Consider the following 23,678-nt stretch of genomic DNA (forward strand, 5'->3'; position numbering starts at 1 on the left):
AAGCATCCGGGCCCCGAGCACAATATGATTAGTGAATGGGTGTGTGCAGTGCATATATGAAAGAAATAGCGGCAATATGTCTCTATGATTGCCTGCTAAAAGTCGCACTGCACCAGAAATATTGTGTTCCTTACCAGATTGCAGCTTGCATGTGTGGGCAAATCCAAGATGGACACAAACACGCACCAGACACGCCTATGTGTACGGCATGGTACACATAGCTATTGAAATTAGAGATTAGATTAAAAGGTGTGAAGATTAAAATAACACATGGTTCGAGGCAAAAAAAAAAAAAAAAAAAAGGTTGCCTCTCCCCAAATTGCCGCAATCTGTGACGCCTCGGCCTCTTTGGCGACCTTCCCGTGGGTGGTAAAAACCTGCGGTGCGTCCTGGTTCGCCTGGGACCGGGGCCCGTGCCAAGGTTTCTGACCACCGCGTACACCGGGGCAGTTTTTTTCAATTAACTCTTTCCCCATTTAAAAAAAACAACAAAAAAAAACGACGTTTCTCTCACCTGGGACCTCTGCTTGACCCCCCCCCCAGTGACACGGAGGACCACAAGCCGCTGAAGGGCAGCCGGACGCCGTCCAACGGGACGGTGCGCCGCGACGAGAGCGACGACAGCCTGGTGGACTACGGGGAGGGCGGGGACGGCCAGTTCAACGAGGACGGCTCCTTCATCGGCCAGTACAGCGGCAAGAAGGAGAAGGACACGCACGAAGGCAACGAGAGCTCCGAGGCGCCGTCGCCCGTCAACGCCATGAACTCGTTTATCTAACCAAACGGGGACGGGGCTTGCGAGGCCGCGCGCCCCCGGCCGCCCGGCCACCGCTGTCGGCCGCTCGTCGTCGCCTCCCCCCCCCCCCCCCGGCGCGGGCGGTGACAGGTTACGGCTTTGACGGTCCCCGTGTTCCCTCCCCTCCCCTACGCCCAGTGCTCATCTTTTATCTTTTCGTTTGTTTCCTCTTTCCGCCATTTTTGCCGTCACTCCGGCGGGCCGACGCCACGGCGGCCACCGCCGCCGCCGTCGCCTTGGCCGCCCGGCGTTCACTGAGCTGCTGACACGCCTTTTATCTGCGCACCGCCCACGCCCCCCTGGACGAGCCCCTCCAGCCACGTCACACCGTGACCTCCGACCATCATCACACACATGTTATGCACATAAGCGCCCCGACCCAAACCTCACAAAGACTCAAATGAGACGACGGATTAGACGAAGAGGGGGAGCCACCTCCGGGGGAAAGGAAGAGGGAAGATAGCAATATGGAAAAAGCGGGAGGAATGTAGCAGAGGGAAGCCCGACCACTCAGACTGATTTGCACGGAGCTGGAGTTGCCACGAGTGTATGTGTGTGTGTGTGTGCATGCGTGTGTGTGTGTGTGTGTGTGTGTGTGTGCGCGTGCGTGTGCAATTTGGTCTCTTTTGCAGACATCTACTGTATAATCCCACACATCATTCACTGTAATCCTCAGGCCTGGTAACGAAATTAGACTATTTCATGACATCAAACCAATCAGTGTCCGTTGCATTCAACACCAATTCTCAACGGTGAAGTTTATTTTTTTTCGGCATCGGAACCAAAACCCACGCTGAACTTAGATTAGGCGTTTCTTTTGAAAGGAGCTTTGGACGCAGTGTTTTCAGTTGAAGACATGGAAATCGGGTACGCGACGCACGCAACACTCGGTGGGGCCGACCCGCGTTGAGGTTCACGCCGCCACTGGCTGGACGGCACCTGCATCGGAATGAATCCTTGCTGTGACGCCGCATTTCCACGCGGCCGCTCGCAACTTTTGCCGGCGGTTGCAAAAGATGCGCGGGGTCGTGGGGCGCTGTGCCTGAGGGCAAGCCAGTTTACGCCTCCGATCGTTTTCCTTTCGTTCTCAAAAGTGTCAACCGGGGTATTCGGAGAGAGGGAGAGGGAGAGGGGGAGAGAGAGAGAGACGGTGCGTTTTTTCGGCAATCGCCGAAAAGCCACGTGGCTTGAAGTAGAAACGAGCATAATATCGGCGAAATGGAGTTCAGGAATGTGCGGCGTCACATACCAGACCCCCTGGCGATAAACACTCCAAACTCACTGCCCCGTCCCTCCTCGTCGCACCGGCCTGCCGGATCGCACGGGTCCCTTTTTTTTTTTTTTTGGTTTGTTTTTGTCTCGGTTCCGTTTCCGCCGGAAGAAAACATCCGCTCCTAGCTGCGCCGACCCAACCCCGAAAACGCTCATCGAGTACTTACGCGGCAAAAGCTCGGTCCCTTTGCAAATCTTTCTCTTTGACGCCCTCGAAAAAGAGGGCAATAAAGAAGACGTGGAGTTAAATGAGAGCAGAAAAAAAAAAACAGGGTATGCGGGAAGGGTGCGGACGGCAGGTTTTCCCCAGACATTTGGCCGTCGGTTCTCCGAGAACCCCCTCAGCACGGTTTCCAGTGCCTTCATAGAGTACAGTGACCCCAAATCCACAGCACCGCATTCCCCTCCGTACGCCGGGCAGACCTCGGCGCAGCTCTCCGGGGGCCAGGGAGCGTAGACGGAACGCTCCAGCGCCGCGCTTTCCTCCGCCCGACAACCGTAACGGGGGGCCGCTCGTCTGGTTCGGCCCGTTCTGACGACCCAGTGAGGCCGCGGAGCCGCGCATGTAAATACTTTGTGGAGCACCCGTGTTCTGTGGGCTTCTAAACTCCGTACCGCCTTTTTCACTCGTCGTTCGGGTTCCGGGGGTTCCTACAGATCCAAAAGAAGCCAGCCGGTTCGGCGACGTCCGCCCTCTCGGGAAAAGGGTTGCTGGGTCAGCCGCGGCGCGTGGTTCGAAAGCGCGCCTCGTGAAAATCGCAACCCGCCGAAAAATCCAACGAGCGCATTTTTTTTTCCCTGACGGGTCGTGTTTTTTTGGGGGTTTTTTTTGTTGGTTTTTCGAAAAGTTTGGAAGTCAGCGTAGGAACCGCGAGTCGGACTCGAGGCCGAGGTTATGCATCGCAAAGGGACCCCTCTTCCGTTCTGCTCCTCAGCAGCCGACTCGGTCCGCGAGCGGAGGAGCCGCTGTCCAGCACCGCCCAAAATACTGCCAGCCTCCTCACCAAGCAACTGCCAACGGGAACGGGACTTCTTCACCAGTGTAGCAAATCAGAGCGAGACTTACTGGTAGCACTTAGCCGAAGAGAAGGGGTTGTAATATTGTTGGGATGATACTGAATGTGGAAACAAGTTGTTTTTAATCTATTTATATGAATGAAAATGTTGCTTGTTTCTTGAAAAAATAAATCAATAAATAAATAAATAATAATGCAAGTGGTAACGTGCCGGTGACTAGGTTCATGCATTTAACCCTATATATGTGTATGTTGTCACACGTTTTTTGCTGTAACTCAACGCGCAAGCACTCAGTGAGTTTTATATGAAGTAATTCGGGGAAAGGGGTGAGTGTGTGTGTGTGTGTGTGTGTGTGTGTGTGTGTGTGTGTGTGTGTGTGTGCGCGCAGCACATGCATGCTACGGTGGTGAAGCGTGTGTTATGCATCCTTTTGGCTTTGTGTTTCCATGGATAACAGTCTATAAAGCTGGCGTGTCAAACAGTCTCAGAAGGAGCCCCCCCCCCCCCCCCCCCGGCTCAGCCACCCGAAAGGTGAATTAAAGGAGATTTTTTTGTTTTTGTTTTTCGTTTTTTAGGATTTCCGGATTTCCACGATTTAGGTTTTCATAACTTGCATCAAGTTTTTAATTTGCGATGTGTCTGCTTTTTTTTTTTTTTTTTTTTTTTTTTTTTGTGCGTGTGTAGATATTCTGTTGTAAATAGCAGCCTGAATTGGGTGTAGATAGGCTCAGGTCGAAGGGCCAGTGAGAAGCTGCATAAAGAATTGGAAGAAATATTTTTCCAATGAAGAAAGGGGGAGGGAAGGGATGGTTGTGCGACGCGACACGGACGGTTTTAAAACATTTTAATTTGCTGTGATTTTAATTTTTCTTTCCGTTTCTCTTTCTGTTGATGAACTCGTCAGGTCACATTGCTCGCTCAAAACATTTTTAATTTTTTTTTTTTTTGTGTGACAAAGGCGATTATTCTTACTCGTGACACCTGTACCGTTCATGCACCTTTTCTGTAGGCCTACTTTAAAAAAAATCGAAGTGAGTGCGTTCTTAAATATGAGGCATCGTTTTGAACACATCCTTGCAGTTTGCTGTTTCAAAGCAGGATAACAACCGTGGATAACAACAGTTTAAAAAAAAAAAAAAAAAAAAAAAAAAAAGTGAAACAAATGTGTTTGTGTTGGACTCATGCATCGTATTTAGGAGAGTGGATTTACAAAAAAATGAATAATACTAAAATGGACAAAAGTGCTGTTCGTATGTAGCTCGGTGGATTAAACAGGAGGAGGGGATAGAACAGACGGTATAGAGACGGGAAACAAGTGTGAATACCCTGAAAACAATGTTTTAGTGACTGGTATACTGAACATAGGATAATAATACAGTATATGATATGACATAGTATGACATTCTGGTTAATGTTGAAGCTACATGAGGCATGAAAGGCTGTGGAAAAAAAAATGGTTTACTCTACTATATATTGCAAAATATTTTGTATTTCAAACTAAGTAAAAAATAAAAATAAAAAAAATAAATAAATGTTGATTTCAGGATTTCAATTCCGTGCTGTTTTTGGTGTTTTTCCTTACTCGATATTGATTTCAATATGAAAGCAGACGACGCCACCTAGAGTGCGGCAAATGGAAGCCACGTTCTGTGGGTTTGAGGGAAAGGATGAGGGATGACCCCCTTTGCCCCCCAGCCCGTCAGCTTACACTAGTAAGATTAACCTACATCCGCATGATGTGCATACGTGTGCAGTTGTGTATTTTGCCTTCACGGTGGGTAGAGAGCGACCTCCCAATACCCGTGGCATTATTTTCAATCATTGCTATTGCGAGCGATATTAGTCGATGGCTGCATTTGCTGACTGAATTCCCCGTTCGCCAAACAGCCAGGCCCGCCGGAATCTCATTTATTATACACGGATGTGGTGATTTACGACGCACAGCACATGGCGAGGAATCGGGACAACTGAGGATTCTGTTTGTTTAAATGAAACTTGTTAAATTTGACCATTCCGCCCTCAGCGGGGAAAAGGCTACGAAGGCCAACCATGACCTAATCCACGGCCGGATTTCCGCCAGCGTGATCATTTGACATAAGATGGGTGGATGGATGGATAGATACAAGAAACAACAAAGCACAAAGAAAACAACCTCCGTTTTAAAAAAGAAATAAAAAAAGGAATTGACGTTCTGATAAAAGCGGGGGGGGGGGGGGGTGTTTTTGCATGAACGCCTGCACACGTGCTGCATCCAAGGCGCGGTGGGTGGAGCACGGTGCACTGCACTGGCGGCCCCCCCCTCTCGACCCTCTCGCCTGCTCCCACCGGCCCCGTGTGCGCAGGCGCGCCCGGCGGCCGCTCCTCGCTCGGCTCCTCTCGTCCAATGGAAAAGTTGGGACGCGGGGACGCGGGGACGCACCTCCGGCTGCTTCTGCGGGACGACGCGGCTCCGCTCCAGGTGCGCCGCGCCGAGGCTGCCCTTTCCAAAAGGTAAGCGAGAGAGAGAGAGAGAGAGAGAGAGCGATGGCAGTGTGCACGGTTCCCCCCCCCCCCCCCCCGTACCCGTACCTCCGGTCGGACTCGGCGATGCCTCCGCGGTTGTGTTCCGCAGGACTGCGTGCGGGACTTTGAGTGGAGAATGGATCCGGCGGAAAGTACCGCAATGCAGAGCCGGTGCCGGTGCCGATCGGCTGCCCCGATTTGCGCCGTCATCACGAGGGGTGATGTAAGGGCTGTGCCGTGGTACTTTTTTTTTTTTTTTTTTTTTTTTTTTCAAGAGAGAATCTAGACACTTGTGAGACATTCCGTGACACTGTCTCCATCACCATCCATTGCTTTTTTTTTTTTTTTTTTTTTTTAAATCACTCTCTGCAGTTTTTGGGAAATCAGTTTTGGATCCGTGCGCAAGGTGACCCTGTGCGCGTCAAGGGCGCAGTGCGCCATGGCACAGAGTGACTCCACAGTGTCCAGAGTGTTTGCTTTTGTTTATTCAGACATATATGTCGTAAAAAGTTGCATTTCAGCGCCTAGCTTTCGTCACAGCTGTTCCAGGTCGCAAAGCACTCGTCGTGGTGCCACCAGAGTGCGTGGATTATTTCTCTCATGTCGATTTGTATTCCCTTCCCTTTAGTCCGTGTTGGCACTGGTTGGCACTGATTTTTTTTTTAGGTTTATTGCATTTTGCCAATTTGTTTTTGTATTTGTTAATGCCTTATTTTAATTGCCTATTTCCCAGAGCTGCTGTAACACCACTATCTATCTATCTATCTATCTATCTATCTATCTATCTATCTATCTATCTATCGATCCATTGATCTATCTATCCATCTATCTAGTGGGGGCCCTGCAAAATATAAGGTTTAATTTTTTTTTCAACGCAATACGTCATGGGGTTGAAGGGACAGCTGCACAGTCAAAATTGGACTTTGGATGCTATTTTTCACAGCCGTAGAAAACACCGCCGCTCATAAGTCCCTTAGGTTTAATACTGGGCTTAACGGGGTGACCCAAATATCAGGCAGGATCCAGAGTTCATCTGTGGTGGTGGCGGCGGCGAGGAGGGCGGGGCGGGGAAGGGCGGGTGGGGGTGTGGGGCGGGGGATTACTCTGGAAAACTCTGGTTAACATAACAACACTAATGAATTGATCAGGGACGTCACTGGGCGGGATTAGCAGGCCTTGCAGGCTGATTGCGGGCACCGTGTTTGATGCAGGGAGGTGAACTCTGACCTCTCGCTGCCCGTTCCGCCATCACCGTAGGGAGAGACCCGGGATGGAAATCCCAAAGTCCCGATGCGGCGCATTTGGTGTTCGCGGCGGTGTGTTCTTTCGAGAACGGGGCTGTGCAAGAGATGGGATGTACCTCATTTCCTCTCCGCCATCCGGAGTAGTTTTCTGTCCATCTTTTCTCTCTCTCGCTCTCTCTCTCTCTCTCTCTCTCTCTCTCTGTTTGTGTGTGTCCCGTGTGCAGTCCAGCCTATAAGTAATGGCTGCTGATGCTGATGGGGAGATAAGGAGGAGGCTGGTGCCCTGTTTTCAATTTGTCTTCAATTTGAAACGGGAAAAGACTCCAAGAAAGGGCGAGGGGGTTAAATCTGGTCTTCAAGGCTGCGTTACGGTAAAGCAATGCAGTTTTCCGAACTTCTCAGCCGCCTCGACCCGCCGGGTCATCACACCCACATCTCATACCCACATCTCAGATATTTCTTGTGTTTAATATCTTATGAAAGCGCGTGGAACCACCCCCGGAATCACGGTTAAACCATGGATGTCAAGGTATCGGTCAAAAATAATAGCGCACACTCGCCGAAACACCGGCGCTAACCGTCGGGACACTTACCGCCTCTGCCGCGGGTCTGAAGCCCTCAAAAACACAAACATGGCATCTTACTAAATGTAGATTAAATGTGCACGATGGGCCTCTGGATCCATTCTCTGTCGACAAGTTCCATGTGTGATGCAGATCCCCCCCCTCCCCTCCCCTGCCCTGCCTGCTCCTCCTCTCTGCAGCAGGTGATGCAGACTGTAGCGTGACTCAGATGGGCCAACTGCACCGCACTGGCCTTGAGCTCCCACATGCACAGAGCCCCCCCCCGTCTATCTCGGAACCACCTCTTTCTCTCCCTTTTTGGTTCATTTATCTATCTATTAACCCCCCTCTCCCCCCCACCCCCCCCATCTCCTCAGTGCATTTCTGCTGCAGTAGAACATATGCCAGTGCTGCCATGTGCTCCGGGAGATTTGGCGCGTCAGCATGTGTGACCGCGCAACTCTGTCGGGCTGCTGCAGTGCAGTGCAGTGCTGTGTGTGTGTGTGTGTGTGTGTGTGTGTGTGTGTGTGTGTGTGTGTGTGTGTGTGTGTGTGTGTGTGTGTGTGTGTGTGTGTGTGTGTGTGTGTGTGTGTGTGTGTGTGTGTGTGTGTGTGTGTGCGCTTCATGCATCTGTGTCTCCAGTTGAAGCATTGTTGCCTCTTGATGCATTATTGCGTCTTTGGCCTTGTGTGTGCCTGTGTGTGGGCATGTGCGTGTGTGTGTGTGTGTAAGTGTGGATGTGTGTAAGTGTGTGTGTATGTGCGTGTGCACTCCCTCTGCTGACTATATTTGGAGGAATCTGCTGAGTCATTGAGATGGTAAATCATTTATATATTCAGTCTTAGAAGGAAGATTCCCTTTGCGTGTTCGCACACACACACGCACACACACAAACACAAAAACACACACACACACACACACACACACATATACACACACACATACACTGTGCTCTGTGTTCAAACACACTGTTAAGACTATTTCGTTAGAAGTTGTGGATGTTTGACTCCGCTACAAATTGTCCACTCAAGACTATTTTCGATCTGTCTGTCTGTCTGTCTGTCTGTCTGTCTGTCTGTCTGTCCAGAAAGACAACATATTCTGTCCAGATTGAAAGATAACTTTTGTCCTCCCCTCGCTGACGTAGTCTTTCTCTCTCTCTGTTCTTCTCTCTCCCCCTCTCTCTGTTCTTCCTTCTCTCTCTCTTTCTCCTGCTCTGTGTGTCTCTGTGTATCCAGCCCGTAGACGCCGACGCCTGTGTCTCTCGGTCTGTTCCGGTATTTTAGCGTTGCCGCTGTTTCGCTGTCATGGTTGCCGCCGTCGCGCTGCTCGTCCTTTCCTCCTCCGTCTCCCTCACAGGTACCAGATGCAGGGACCATATCTAACTCACAAACAGTACGAGGCGTCCTGGGCGAAAAGGAATTCAAACATATTTATAATTTACCAACTTCAAGACGGTATTTTATTGATCATGGAATGATGATTTATTTTTTTCCTGGAAGTAAAATATTGCATGCTGCAGCATAGTGACAGAACTACAGTAATAATAATAAAAAATAAAAAATTATAATAATAATAAGAATTATAATAATGACAGTAATAATAATATTAATATTAATATTAATAATAATAATTACAGTAATAATAATAATATTAATAATAATAACTACAGTAATAATAACAGTATTGTGATACTGAGATCTTGAGATATCGTCTGGAATCTTGCTCGTGTCATAACATTCTGACACCGTGAGAATTTCTCTCAGAAATAGATATTTTGATTAGAAGAATTTTAAGAAAAACAACAATGGAATGGAGTGCATTGTGACTCGCATTCGGACCCGAAAGCTAACGCCCGTGTCCTTGGATTGCAGTGGCGGTCTTGTTTGGTGAGCCCAGGATTTATGGAGGTCAGTGTTTATTTTATTTTCAAGTTGCATTTATATCATTGTGAATTGTGGTTGGCTTTTATACTTCCACCGCTGTAACATAAAAAGGAGCACGTGACACATAGCGCATAAGCAGTGAACGAGGGAAGCAATAAAATCCAACATCTGAAAAAAATATTTACAGTATATATATATATATATATATATATATATATATATATATAAACAATTGAAATGGACTAAAGCGTCTGAACCCGACAGAGGACGCCACCGGTTATGGGCCCATCTTTGAGGAGGAGCCTCTGGACGTGGTCTACACCGAGGACTCACCTGACGGCAGAATATCCATGAACTGCAGAGCACGGGCCAACCCTCCGGCCTCCTACCGGTAACACACATCTTGGTTTTCGTTTTATTTTCTTTATTTCTAGATTTTCACATTTGTTATATACAAAAGGACGGACATTTTCAATGTGAAACATTGTTATGGAATGTACATGGATCCAACCCACCCACCCCCACATAAAGCCCAGGGTCACCAAAAAAGAAAGGAACAAACAAACATACAAATAAAAACAACCTAATTCAACGTTATGAACGATAATAGTACCAATTTATAAAAAATAAATACATTTAAAAAAATAAACATTTTTGTCTGCAGGTTTTTTTTGATCTTGCCCTTTGTGATCTCTCCAAGTTTTAAAAGAGAATGACCTAAAATCGAAATGCTTCCCATGTATAGAGACAAATACACACTCTAAAGGAATTTTAGCCTTAAGTCATATTTTCTGAAGAGCATTTTTCAAAAATGAACAAATTTATTAACCCAATTTACTATGCCGTCCAACCACTCGGGGCCCTAAAAGTAGGTTTTCCAGAGGGAGCTACACGCAAAGCTGCATTCGTGCAATGACCAAAAAATTATTCAATTCAAAATCATAACTCGGGTTCATATGAACTGCCGACAAAGCGTACACAACCCCCCCCTTTTTTTTTAATTTTATTTTTTTGAAATCCGCTTCTCCTGGGGCCCCTGCAGGTGGCGCCGTGAAAACTGGGAGATCAAGCTGATGGAGCAGCCGGACGAGCACTACAGCCTGGTGGGGGGGAACCTGGTCATCTCCAACCCCCGGCAGACGAAGCACGGCGGCACGTACGTGTGCGTGGCCAAGAACATCTACGGCACCGTCATCAGCAAGGAGGCCAGGGTCAAGTTCGGATGTGAGCGCGGGCGCCTCACCGCCGTGAATAAAATATCAATAATAATTAATAGAACGACATAACGCACCATGATGACTACACCTACTACGACTGCCTCAGTATCACTCGATGTATTTGTCTGAATATCTCAATATTGTGCATTGCCAATATATTCTGGATTACAGTAGATACTGTCATAAAGTATTTATCATACAATATTTGATTCAAGAGGCATTTTTCCAAAACGATCATTAATGGTAACATTACAGAATGGGTAGACCTATTTATTTTCTATTTTGCTGTAAATACATTAACAAGTTTTGTTTATTTGATAGACTAGAGGAAAACATTCAATTTTATACAGATTTTTACACTAAAATTGGTCAAAATAATTTATTTTATTTTATTTTATTTTTTTATCGATTGACTATATAATAAATATGTGCTTACAGCCTACAGCTACTGTACCGCTACTATAATACTACTGCAACTCCAACCGTGTTTTTTAATACCACTACAACACACCACACGTAACCCTAACTGCACACCATTGCATTTTTCCCATTAAGGCTCTCTCTCTCTTTCTCTCTCTCTCTCTCTCTGCCCTCGCTTTAGTTCTGGAGGACTTCCCCCAGGAGGAGCGAGACCCCGTCTACGCCAAAGAGGGACAGGGGGCCATCCTTCTCTGCGTCCCCCCTAAAGCGTGGCCAAGTACGAACGCCTCCTAGTGGGAATTTAGCCGTCGCAAAGGGGCCCTCACCGCCGTCGTACCGGACAAGTGCGGCAGGCAAATCGAAAGAATTGCCTCAAGACGGAGGTTTTTGGAGTTCCCATTATGGATGCACTGTTGTTTTTTTTTCTCTGCAGATACTGAGCCCTGGTCCTAAAATCCACTGCCTCTAAGGTATAACGGCATGGATTTCGACCATGCTGCTTTGGGGCCATGAGGTCATTGGCATTACTGTGTAATCCATGTCTCTCAATGACACCCTTTACAGTATGTGACTATGTGACAAAAAAGGCCAAAATCAGCTCACATTTCAGTGATAAATACTGACTTCATATGGCTTCATAAGGGCGATCCTCTCTGGTACCGGAGCCATAAATGATCAGGTTGTTGGGCAGATATCCAACATCAGCGTCCCGTCATCGATTTTCTTTTGTTATAAAATCGAACGTTCGGTCACCTACGTTGGAAGGTTGTCTTTCAACCTGAACCCCTACGTGCGTTGAAATCATTTTGTCTCGGTTCAAAGGCACCAAATCTCCAAACGCGGGACGGGTTTCCCCCCCCTGTATTTAAAAAAAACTCATACTCCTGACACCCATTACCCCCCCACCCAGGCGAGGTGTCGTACCGCTGGATCTTCAACGAGTTCCCGGTGTTCCTGCGGACGGACCGGCGGCGCTTCGTCTCCCAGAAGACGGGCAACCTGTACATCTCCAAGGTGGAGGCTCAGGACGCCGGCAACTACTCCTGCTTCGTCTCCAGCCCCATCATCGGCAAGAGCGTCTTCTCCAAGTTCATCCCCCTCATCCCGTCGCCCCCCGACGACGGTGAGTGGCGGCGCGTTTGTGCACGCGGTCCTTGGAGGAAACCTTGAGAACGGCGACGCAAGGGTAGGAGTCGGCCTTCGAGCTTTCTTTCTGTTTGCCCAGGAGAGGAGAGGAAGTATCTGGCAGACATCGCAGTCAAGTTCTCGGACACAACCGCCATGTTGGCGTCCAACATCACGCTGGAGTGCTTTGCCCTGGGAAAGTAAGATGAAAATACAAGTATTTGAATATTATTAGAACAAATATATTTTTTAATAAATATCAATGAATATCTATTCTCAACCAAGTATTGTAAAATAAAATAATAATAAAAAAAAAAATAATAATAAAAATAATATAATATTTTATGAAATATATATTATATATATATATATATATATATATATATATATATATATATATATATATATATATATATATATAATAATTCTTATTATTACCAGAATAAATAAATAGGTACAATATATGCATTGAATTATATATAATGAATTGAAATAGAATGAATAAACACAAGTTCACAAATCACAACATCCCACTTGTGTGTTCAAAGTGTTCAAAGTGTTAACGTTTGCAATGTGAAATTTTATGGGAAAATTATAAAAACAAATTGTATGACAGCTATTGTTGAACTAACTAGTGCATGCCCGTTCAAAATGTGAGACATTCTAAAGACGTTTTAATAACACAGTTTTATCAAAATGTCAGTGACTGAGTCCTCTGTTCCGCGACGGAAGATGAAACCGCCGGTTAAAGTGGTACACCGGCGGAAAGACGCTCTCTGTGACTCAGCGGCAGAGCCCTGAAGCCCCGCCTGCCGCTGGCTCGCTGTTCGCCGTTTATTGAAAGTTTATTAATATCACCCGTGTCCAAATTGCACCAAGGACACTGTACGTCCTTGGGTCCCCAGCAACACACCCGCCAAGAGATTCCTTCTTTTATTGATAGATAGACAGACAGACAGACAGACAGACAGGTAGGTAGGTAGGTAGGTAGATAGATACTGTACACAGACATACGGACAGATCAATAGATAGATAGATAGATAGATAGATAGATATACAGACAGACAGACAGACAGAAAAGACAGGCAGACAGACAGACAGACGGATGGATGGATGGATAGATAGATAGATAGATAACAGACAGATAGATAGATAGATAACAGACAGACAGACAGATAGATAGATAACAGATAGATAACAGATAGATTGTAGATAGATAGATAGATAGATAGATAGATAGATAGAAAGATCGATAGACAGACAGACAGATAGATAGATAGATAGATAGATAGATAGATAGATAACAGATAGATAGATAGATAGATAGATAGATAGATAACAGACAGACGGATAGATGGATAGATGGATAGATGGATGGATAGATGGATAGACGGATAGATAGATGGATAGACAGATAGATAGATAACAGACAGACAGATAGATAGATAGATAATAGATAAATAGATAGATAGATAGAAAGATCGATAGACAGACAGACAGACAGATAGATAGATAGATAGATAGATAGATAACAGACAGATAGACAGATAGATAGATAGATAGATAGATAGATAACAGATAGATAGATAACAGATAGATTGTAGATAGATAGATAGATAGATAGATAGATAGAAAGATCGATAGACAGACAGATATATATATATAGATAGATAGATAGATAGATAGATAGATAGATAGATAACAGACAGATAGACAGATAGATAGATAGATAGATAGATAACAGATAGATAGATAACAGATAGATTGTAGATAGATAGATAGATAGATAGATAGATAGATAGATAGATAGATAGAAAGATCGATAGACAGACAGATATATATATATAGATAGATAGATAGATAGATAGATAGATAGATAGATAACAGACAGATAGATAGATAGATAGATAGATAGATAACAGATAGATAGATAGATAACAGATAGATTGTAGATAGATAGATAGATAGATAGATAGATAGAAAGATCGATAGACAGACAGATATATATATATATATATATAGATAGATAGATAGATAGATAGATAGATACACAGACAGACAGATAGATAGATACACAGACAGACAGAAGGATAGATGGTTCGGTAGACAGACAGAGAGACAGACAGATAGATAGATATACTGACAGACAGATAGATAGATGCGCCCATCTGACGCTTTTTCCTCCGACTCCGCCCTCTGTCCAGCCCCATCCCGCACATCGTGTGGAGGAAGGTGGACGCCACCGACCTCCCGGCGAACCACCAGATCAGCGAGTCGGGCGCGCGGCTGCACCTCTACAACGTGCAGTACGAGGACGCCGGCGCCTACGACTGCGAAGCCATCAACACCAAGGGCAAGGACTGGCACAAGGCCTGGCTCTACGTGGAGTGTGAGGAACCCCGCCCCATTTCAGCTCTCGACGCGCCTTCCACGCGGCGTCTCCTGTGGACGTAACCCTCTGTCTGTCTGTCTGTCTGTCTGTCTGTCTGTCTGTCTGTCTGTCTGTCTGTCTGTCTGTCTGTCTGTCTGTCTGTCTGCCTGTCTGCCTGTCCGTCCGTCCGTCCGTCTGTCCGTATTCTTCCGGAATGAGCAGCCGCTCCGGAGTGGGCAGAGACCATCAACAACACCCAGGTGGACGTGGGGTCGGAGCACACCATGCGCTGCGTGGCGTCCGGGAAGCCCTTCCCCTTCATCCGCTGGTACAAGGACGGATACATGGTGAGGGTGTGGTCGCTGCGATGCACCGGGCGGGGCGCCGCTTCCTCGTTTTATAACCGGAGACAAGGAATGAATGAGGGCACGTCGACGGTGAAAGAAACTCATCATAAAATGGGTTCGTATTGAACAGTGCCGGTGCCTGCATGGCGATGCAATTAAGTTGAGCTCAATCAGTCAATGGAAACAGAGGTGCAGGTGAGACCAAATAATCGACATCGTCAGTTGAATTGAAAGCTTTTGAATTTTGCGGTGGTTTTTTTCGCCAAAAATTGATGCGGAAAAATCTTCACCGCAACATTAGAAATAGAATGCCGGGACCGAATTAGAGACGGATACGATGGCGGGGAATATCAAATCCCCCATTCATGTCTCATTGATTTATTTTTTTTGTTTTCTCTTTTCGTTTCACACAAATTTATCACGGCAGTTTAAAATGTGCTTCATTTATTATAAAACGTTTTTTTCCTTGTTTTGTTTTTCTTCAGTTTGGGAAAGGTGAGTTGAAGTTTTCCAGTCTGACTTTCGACGACTCAGGGATGTACCAGTGCGTCGCCGAGAACTACTGGGGCATCAAGTACGCCAACGCAGAACTGCGCGTGATCGGTGAGTGGTCACCTGATCTACTAACCCGGTGGTATTCTTTGCCGAGCAACCCCTCCCCTAGATTTGAATTTGAAAACGACCAAAACACAAATAGAAAAGACATCACAAGAATTAAGAATATAAAAAATTTAATGAAGAAGAAAGTATTGCTGCTGGCAAGTGACATCATGCAAAATCCTAAATCCTTGATTTAGAAACGTTACGTCAATATATCTTATCAAACTGAATTACACTTATGTCAAATGAGTGCTTAAAAGTGAACATCCTAATATAATTAAAATGTGATTGTATTTATCTTGTGGATTTATCTTTTATATTGAAACCCTTGAATACCCCCACTCATGTTGCCTGCAATTCCTTCTCGTCCCACTATGGGGCAGTTTGACCATCACTGTCCTAACTGAAATTAATTCCCACGTCCAGTATATCGGTGAAATAGTTGACAGCAACGAACAAAAATGACTCTAGTTTAAAAAACAGCGATTGACTAAATATGTGCAAGGTCGGCAAAGCATGCTCAGCTGTGGAAAAAAAAAAAAACCCTTTCCAACTCCCTCCCGCTGCAGCCTGCGCGCCGACGTTTGAGTTTAACCCCGTGAAGAGGCGGCTTCTCGGGGCCCGGAACGGCCGCGTGGTGATCGAGTGCAAACCCCGAGCGGCTCCCAAACCCCGCTTCGTCTGGACCAAAGGGAAAGAACTGCTGCTCAACAGCTCGCGGTACAGTCGGCGCATCACGCCGCGGGGGGCTCGGGAAAATCTATTTGCATTGTGGATTGCGTCGATGGACGGATGGATGAAAGTCAAATAAAAACCAGCCCCGTCCCTCGGTCCTCACGAAGCCTGTTGACTCTGGTATCTTTATTTCCTTGCAGTATTTCCATCGCCTTCGACGGGACGCTGGAAATCCTCAACGCCACGAAGAACGACGAGGGCGTCTACACCTGCCAGGTGGAGAACAACAGAGGGAAGGCCAACAGCTCCGGCTCGCTCACCATCACAGGTACGTGCGTGTGTGCGTGTGTGTGTGTGTGTCCGTGTGTGTGTGTGCGTCTGTGTGTGTGTGTCCGTGTGTGTGTGTGTGTGTGTGTTCAAGTTCCAGGAGCTCGTTCTCATGTGCATAACACATCAGCATATGAATGGAATGCTCATACCTCGTGCTATTTCAACAAGAAGAAATAGTCAGTAAAAAAATAAGTTATAAAACAGTAAGAATGGTGTAAAATAGTAAGTGGTCAAAATTGAAGCATTTGTTATTTAATTCGAATTTAAGAAGTGAAACATTTCAATGTAAGAAGAGGGTACAATAGTGAAAAATCGAATATGTAATGTACTACAAATTAGAAATATCAAGCATTATATGCTGTATTGTAATATCCAGAACTAAATATAAAATATGACAGAAATGTTAAAATATATATTTTTTACTCCTAATACATAATTTAATAAAAGTGAAACATATTATAATACTAATAAGAATGTAAAATAGTAAGAAATCCAGTACATGATATACAAGAAAATACAAAATATCAAGCATTATACACTGTAAAATATCCAGAGCTAAATATAAAATTAAAGAAAGAGAAAAATAATAAACATTTTTAATGATATAATAATAATAATAATAATAATAATAATAATAATAATAATAATAATAATAATAATAATAACGGTTAAATAGTTTGTGTTTTTTTGTTTTTATTTCTTGACGAGTGTCCATTTGATCACTGGTGTGAGTGTGTATATGTGCATTTCAGCCGGTACCACTCTCATCAAAGAACCTTGTTTCTTTAAAGGCATCACAATTATATTTGACACGCAATATTATATGCGTTCCGTCACATCGCACCCATTGATACTATGTGGGCAAAGTGGCACGAAGGAGTTAAAACAGCATAAAGATGGCAGGTCAAGATGGCGGCGTGCGGATGAGTAGCCCGGGTGGAGGCGCTCAGATGTGAGAACCACGTCGGGCGCCTCCCTCCACCGTTTTTGGGGGGGGGGGGGGGCGTTCATGTTTGCGTCCGCTGGTCTTCTCCCAGAGGCCACCAGCATCACGGTGGCCCCCGAGGACACCCTGGCCCAGGTCGGGGAGGAGGTGGTCCTGAGCTGCTCGGCTTCCTACGACCCCACGCTGGACGTCGCCTTCGTCTGGACCGTGGACTTCAGGATCATCGACTTTGACGCGGAGTGGCAGCACTACGAACGTCTCGCGGTAGGACCGCGCCCGGTCCACCACATCGTCCGGGAGCGGGTGGTGGGGGGGGGGGGGGTTTGACTTCCGACTCTCCGGAGCTGGAGTTTTTATTCATTATGCTTCTGCTTCTCCTTGCCTCTCTCCTCCACCCCGCCTCCTCCTCCTCCTCCTCCTCCTTCATCCTCGCGCTCAGAACGACGGCGGCAGTGGCGACCTGAAGATCAACAAGGTCCAGGTTTGGCAGAGGGGCCGCTACGGCTGCACCGCCCAGACGGTGGTGGACAACGCCACAGCGTACGCCGACCTCAAGATCGCAGGTCTGCGGTTGCTTGATTTTGAATACCATTCGTGTGCTTGTGCTATGTATACGTGTGCATATCAGAAAAATATTAAATTCACAATATGACCAACAGTCATGTGTGGATTAACTTCAGCAACTCAATTCAAACATATATTTGCTTGTATTTTAAAAGTGCTGATATGCTTCTGATATAGCTGTAGTCTAGTAAAAAATAATGATAGTATACATGAAACATGTATACTGTATATCCGGACAAATTAAATGACATTTATAACATAATTAATGTATGTGAACCCAATATGTTCCTGTAAATAAAATGCTGAATCAAGAATTTACCGGGTATGGTTCTCATTGACCAAACCTCAGATATGTTTGAATATGATGTGGCGTCTTCTGAGAATTAAAGAAGCGTCCCCGTGCCCAGGCGTCCCCGGGCCGCCCGGCGTGATCCGGGTGGAGGAGATCCTGGACACCTCGGTGAAGCTGCTGTGGAGCAAAGGGGCCGAGCACAACAGCCCCATCCTCTACTTCACCGTCCAGACGAGGCACTTCTGGGCCCTCAACGAGGACGACTGGAGGAACGCCACCACCTGTGAGTGCTGGGTACCACCACTAGGGGGCGAACTGGCTCCAGCAAAGATACAGCAAATTTATTTTCATGCAATTATTGGTCATGAAAAAAAATATATATATATGTATATATAAAAGTTTATATATACTGTATATATTTATATATGTATGTATGTATATATATATATATATATATATATATATATATATATATATATATATTATGTATATATATACATAATTGTCGCTCCCATTTTATATATATATATATATATATATATATGTATATGTATGTATGTGTATATAAATATATATATGTATGCATGTATGTGTATGTATATATATATATGTGTGTGTGTGTGTGTGTGTGTGTGTGTGTGTGTGTGTGTGTGTGTGTGTATTGACCTTGGGTTAACGATTTAAATGATGTGTAATTTCTCGTTATTTTTTTTAAAAAGTGAAAGAAAGTCTTCGAAAATGTATTTTAATTATTCCTTATTTATGTAATAATTTATATTGATCTTGGGTTCCACGTCATAATTGAGTTTAACGTGCCGTTTTTCGATTTCAATAAAAAAAAATTCTTGCTCTTTAAAATGTAATAAAACAAACATCGTAATCATAATTTCTTAGTTCTCTTAATTGTGTCTGTTGTCTCACAGCACAGCACAATTCCACATGTTCAGCCTCCCTCTCCATGTCTCCCTCAGCCCCAACCATTCTGGACGGCAACGCGGAAGCGGCGGAGGTGACGGATCTGTTCCCCTGGATGGAGTACCAGTTCAGGGTCATCGCCACCAACGAGTACGGCTCCGGAGAAGCCAGCATCCCCTCCATCAAGATCAAGACCTGGGATGCTGGTAAGAAGAGAGAGACCCAGAGGGAGAGGGAGAGAGAGAGAGAGAGAGAGAGAGAGAGAGAGAGAAATAATTAGAAAATGGAGTGTGTTGGGGGAGGGTGGTGTCCTCTGTATTTGGTGGAACTAATTTTGTGGGGGGATATACACAACAGGGAGTTATCTTGTGCTGGCTATCTGAAGGTCATGAAAAAATCTTAAGGATATTGATAAAAACAAACCTAAAAAACATCTGCATTTTCAAAGCCACATTTGCACGCGTTCAAAAAAGACAGTATCAACAGATTGTCATGAAAGATACTGCTCCACTAAAAGAAGCAATGAACGTCAGGTGGCTTTAAAGTATAATATAGTACAATGTAATAATATGTAATATGGTAAATATTAATTATATTAAATATTGACCTTTCATCTCCTCTCAGCTCCTGTGGTCGCTCCCACCGACGTGGCAGGTTACGGTGGCAAAGACGGAGAGATCTTCATCACGTGGACCGTAGGTTTCCCCCCGGTCCAGTACCCCGTTGACCAAACAAATGGCCGTTTTTGTCTGAATACCCAATGCATTGTTTCGTTTTTTTCATCCGTCACCCCAGCAGTTTCAAATCCTTAATTGCGATCCTTACCCGAACCTGCTTCTCAGCCGGTCCGGCCGCAGGATCCAGATTTGTCCTCGGTCGTAAAGTCACGACCCAGAACGCGATGAATGGCGGCGTCTACCCACGATGCTTGGGCGCATGTGAAAAACGTCAAAACAAAACAAAAAGTGCAATAAGGGATAAAAACCCAATTAAATATAAAAAAAATAATAAATTTGAAATAAGAATTTATTTCCTGAGCTTCCAAAATACCGTTTTACCTCGACGGCATTAAAATGCGAGGCCTCATGATGTATGTCCACTCGAATTGGACCCGCGGCCCGGTGTCGGATCCGGCCCCCCCCCCGGTTGAGAACCTCCGCTCAAAATCTCACCAAACCGGTTTTTCGACCCTGATTATGGCCCGGTTCACCGATCCCCAATCCCCTCCCCTCCTCTTCCACCAGCCCGTCGAGCCGTGGTACTTCTACGGGAAGAAATTCGGCTACGTCGTGGCCTTCAAGGCGCACGACGCCTACGACTGGTGGTACGAGACCATCTCCGACCCCGAGACCCGGCGCTACGTGCACCCCGAGGCCTACTTCGTTCCCAACGACAACAACATCCGGGTGCGGGAGTTCCAGGTTAAGATCAAGTCGTTCAACGTGAAGGGCGACGGCCCCTACAGCCTGACCAAGATCATCTACTACCCGCGAGAAGGTGAGGTGCTTCGGTTTCTACGCTTCTATGGCTTCTGTTTTTATTTATTTATTTATCTATTTTTTTAAAGAAAACCTTCCATGATTTTCACATTTCAGAATGTCAAGCACACTGTATAGGCATCTATACTCGCTGGGGACAAAAAGTCAAAATTGACAAAAATTGTATTCACTTTCACGGGTGAGGGTCAAGAAAATTAGAGTAAAAAATGTAAAACAAACTAAAAAGATAATTTTGTGGCGGACCCCCTGCTATTCCTTGGCTGACCCCTAGGGGGCCTTGCACCCCCTGCACCAGTGTCCGGGCGACGCACCCGAGCGTCTCTGACATGGGCCTACATCCCTCGGACGGCGACATAAAAGTCTCCCCCGTGCGCCGCCGGGGGACCGCACCCGCGCCGCCGCGCGTCCCGACGGGGTCGTAGAGAAAAGGGGACGACGGGCGGAGCGCCTCCGTCTCCTTTCTAACCCTCTCCCTCCGACTTCCAGTGCCTGACGAGGCCCCCACGGACGTCTACGCCAGGCCGGTCTCGTCCCACGAAGCCCTGGTCTGGTGGCTGCCGGTCGTGGACACCGGCACCGGCCTGCAGCAGTACATCGAAGGATACCAGGTGGGAGGCTCCATCTTGTGTCTCACGCCCATTTTTAAAGAGTTCTATTGAAAGCGATACATGGATGCTGTGATGAAACATGGGAGAAGGATCTGTCTGATTTGGCAGGGGTTCGAATTGCAAATACATTTTCACATGCATTGCATAACATTGCAACCAGTGTCACGTTTGCCCTAACCCCCTAAAATAGCAATAAGAGTGATTTACGAAGCAAAAACAAAATATCTAGCACTAAATATGAGATAGAAAAGTTAAAGACAACGCATTAAAGTGGCATCAAATTGATCGTTTGGTCTAAAATATTTAAAAGAACGGAGCAAAGTGGCGATACTATTTTTCCACGTGTGACCGTCCCGGCCGACTAGGTGAAGTACTGGAGGAAGTACGACGACACGGAGCCGGGCGCGAATCGCATCTTCGTCCCGGCCACCGCGAACCAGACCCGGCTGGAGAACATGCTGCCCGACGCCCACTACCTGATCGAGGTGCGGGCCTACAACGGAATGGGCTTCGGACCCCCCAGCGAGAGCTGCGAGATGTTCACCAAGAGACCACGTGAGACCAGTTCCGAAACGGGCGTTCACAAAACAGATTGCGCGTAAATGGCGACATTCGAAAGGCCGCGGGGATGGTGGACGCCGCTGCTGTTGCATGAGAAAATAACGCGTCTGCAAAGGTTACTATTTCAGGAAATGACGTGGAAAAAAAACTGAGCGGTCGTGGTTTTTGATTTGATTTAAATTCTTTTCCCCGCAGCACCACCGGAGGCCCCGCGGATGTGGCGCTACATCAGCTGGACGGGCCAGTGGCTGTACGTGTGGTGGGACCATATCCAGTACGACTGGTTTGGCGATATCTCCTTCCCGCTCTACTACAAGGTGGGAGCGGAGAGCGCTGGTGTGGTATTTTATAGTATTGTGATTTGGGTTGTGTGCAGTCTACCATTTAAGATACATCATCACACGATCTGCGTCTCCCCCGTAAAGCCGGCCGTTGTCCTTTGAACCAGTCCCGCTTCCACTAAATCATGATTCGGTCTCCGCACTCATCTTAAAGCGGTAATCCGTCACATTGTTTTGTTTAAAAAAATAATAATAATAAAATCCCGCATTTGATACCTTTTTGTTGCTGGCACTTTAGAATAAATAGCCGTTCAATGTATTTCTGTTACCTATGTGTTCCTCTACGGTATACGCTGTTTCGAAATGTATGGGTGGTGGCGGACCCCGCCACCACCCATACACGCTGGCATACTTTTGAGAAAAGAAAGTGCCTGAATGGAGACTACCTTAAGGATTGCCACTAACTTAAACAAGCTTTTTGGTTTTATTCTCTGTTTAATGCGTCAATGATCCTGATTAAAAAAAAAAAAAAAAAAAAAAAAAGAAGTGCTTATTCAACCTCCTGGATGTGTTATTGTGTATATTGCTGTTTATTACGAGGCGGCCGACAGTTTATCTCGTAAGCAAAACAACACGTTATTTAGCTCCATCGATGAATGTCGTCCAGGTGATGTTCCGGAAGACGGGCTACATCTACGGGAAGGTCTACATCACCGGCTGGCACTTCATGGACTTCCCCATGCCCCAGGTGGGGGACTACGAGCTGATGGTGCGAGGCCGTTACGAAGGAGGCGACGGGCCCATCAGGAAAATTAGAATTAAGGGTGAGACAAGGAAAATATCCCTTTTTTTTTTCTCATCAAAATAATATTTTTTTTTTTTTCCATTTGTTCTTCATTTAACCGTTGGTTTACCAGTTTTACCACTTTCCAGTGTAATCTCACGAGGAAACCTACGACGCTATGAATATATTTATGTGATTTAACTTTATCTTATTTTTTTTTTTAAAGAATATTGAAATCAAATAGGGTTAAAAAGAAAATTAACGCAGAATTCAAAATAACTACGACATTAAATTACGTGTCATTGTTGGATGCTTATTATTGGATTTTGAGGATTTTAGTGACCGTAAGCCTTGTAAAACGCTAATCCCCTCATGTTGATGATGTTTGTTTCATCCCGATGTATCTGTCCATTCATCTATTTAAAATATGCGAAACATAAAAGAAACCTCTCCAGTGAGCCACTGTAATAGTTTGACGGGGTCTTTTGGAAACGGACGTGGAGCCTGGATGTTCTTTTTGATCGGCAGGCAAAGCCTCGATGACCGGCCCGTCTCTCAGCCTGGCCTCGCTGCTGCTGCTGGCGCTTTGCATCGCGGGGTTGTAAGCCAAACCTAAATGCCGCCACGACCGAAAGGCGGACCGGAACGGACTCTGGCGGCCGGACGGGCGGACGCGACCGAGGATTCCAGTCTTAGCTTCACCTCCGGACACATTTAACCGCCGCATCCGATTTGGAAGAGCACATCTGAGTCCCCTTTCCCACGCAAGCGTCCTATAAGAGCATAGTGCATCCAGAATTCATTATTTTTTACGGCATATTTATTGACACACTGTAAAAGTTAATATACACTATATATCATAC

The 23,678-nt window shown here is 45.9% G+C and overlaps 1 protein-coding gene across 1 annotated transcript; it reads left to right on the plus strand.

Annotated features, from left to right (window-relative positions):
- Positions 1 to 5,537: 5,537 nt before the first annotated feature.
- Positions 5,538 to 23,420, plus strand: cntn1b (contactin 1b; the record flags this gene model as incomplete). Its single annotated transcript, XM_080022514.1, has 24 exons — positions 5,538 to 5,575; positions 8,633 to 8,753; positions 9,269 to 9,304; positions 9,545 to 9,671; positions 10,323 to 10,504; positions 11,099 to 11,194; positions 11,828 to 12,040; positions 12,143 to 12,242; positions 14,247 to 14,431; positions 14,636 to 14,760; positions 15,246 to 15,363; positions 15,930 to 16,080; positions 16,236 to 16,363; positions 17,403 to 17,575; positions 17,751 to 17,874; positions 18,283 to 18,450; positions 19,139 to 19,288; positions 19,707 to 19,777; positions 20,327 to 20,579; positions 21,068 to 21,189; positions 21,555 to 21,744; positions 21,946 to 22,067; positions 22,699 to 22,855; positions 23,344 to 23,420. Exons 2-24 carry the CDS (start codon positions 8,702 to 8,704, stop codon positions 23,418 to 23,420), a joined length of 3,120 nt encoding a protein of 1,039 aa, XP_079878640.1. The 5' UTR covers positions 5,538 to 5,575; positions 8,633 to 8,701.
- Between the last annotated feature and the right edge of the window lie 258 nt (positions 23,421 to 23,678).

This window comes from Zeus faber (assembly GCF_960531495.2).
Source record: "Zeus faber genome assembly, chromosome: 21".
Lineage (NCBI taxonomy): Eukaryota > Metazoa > Chordata > Actinopteri > Zeiformes > Zeidae > Zeus > Zeus faber.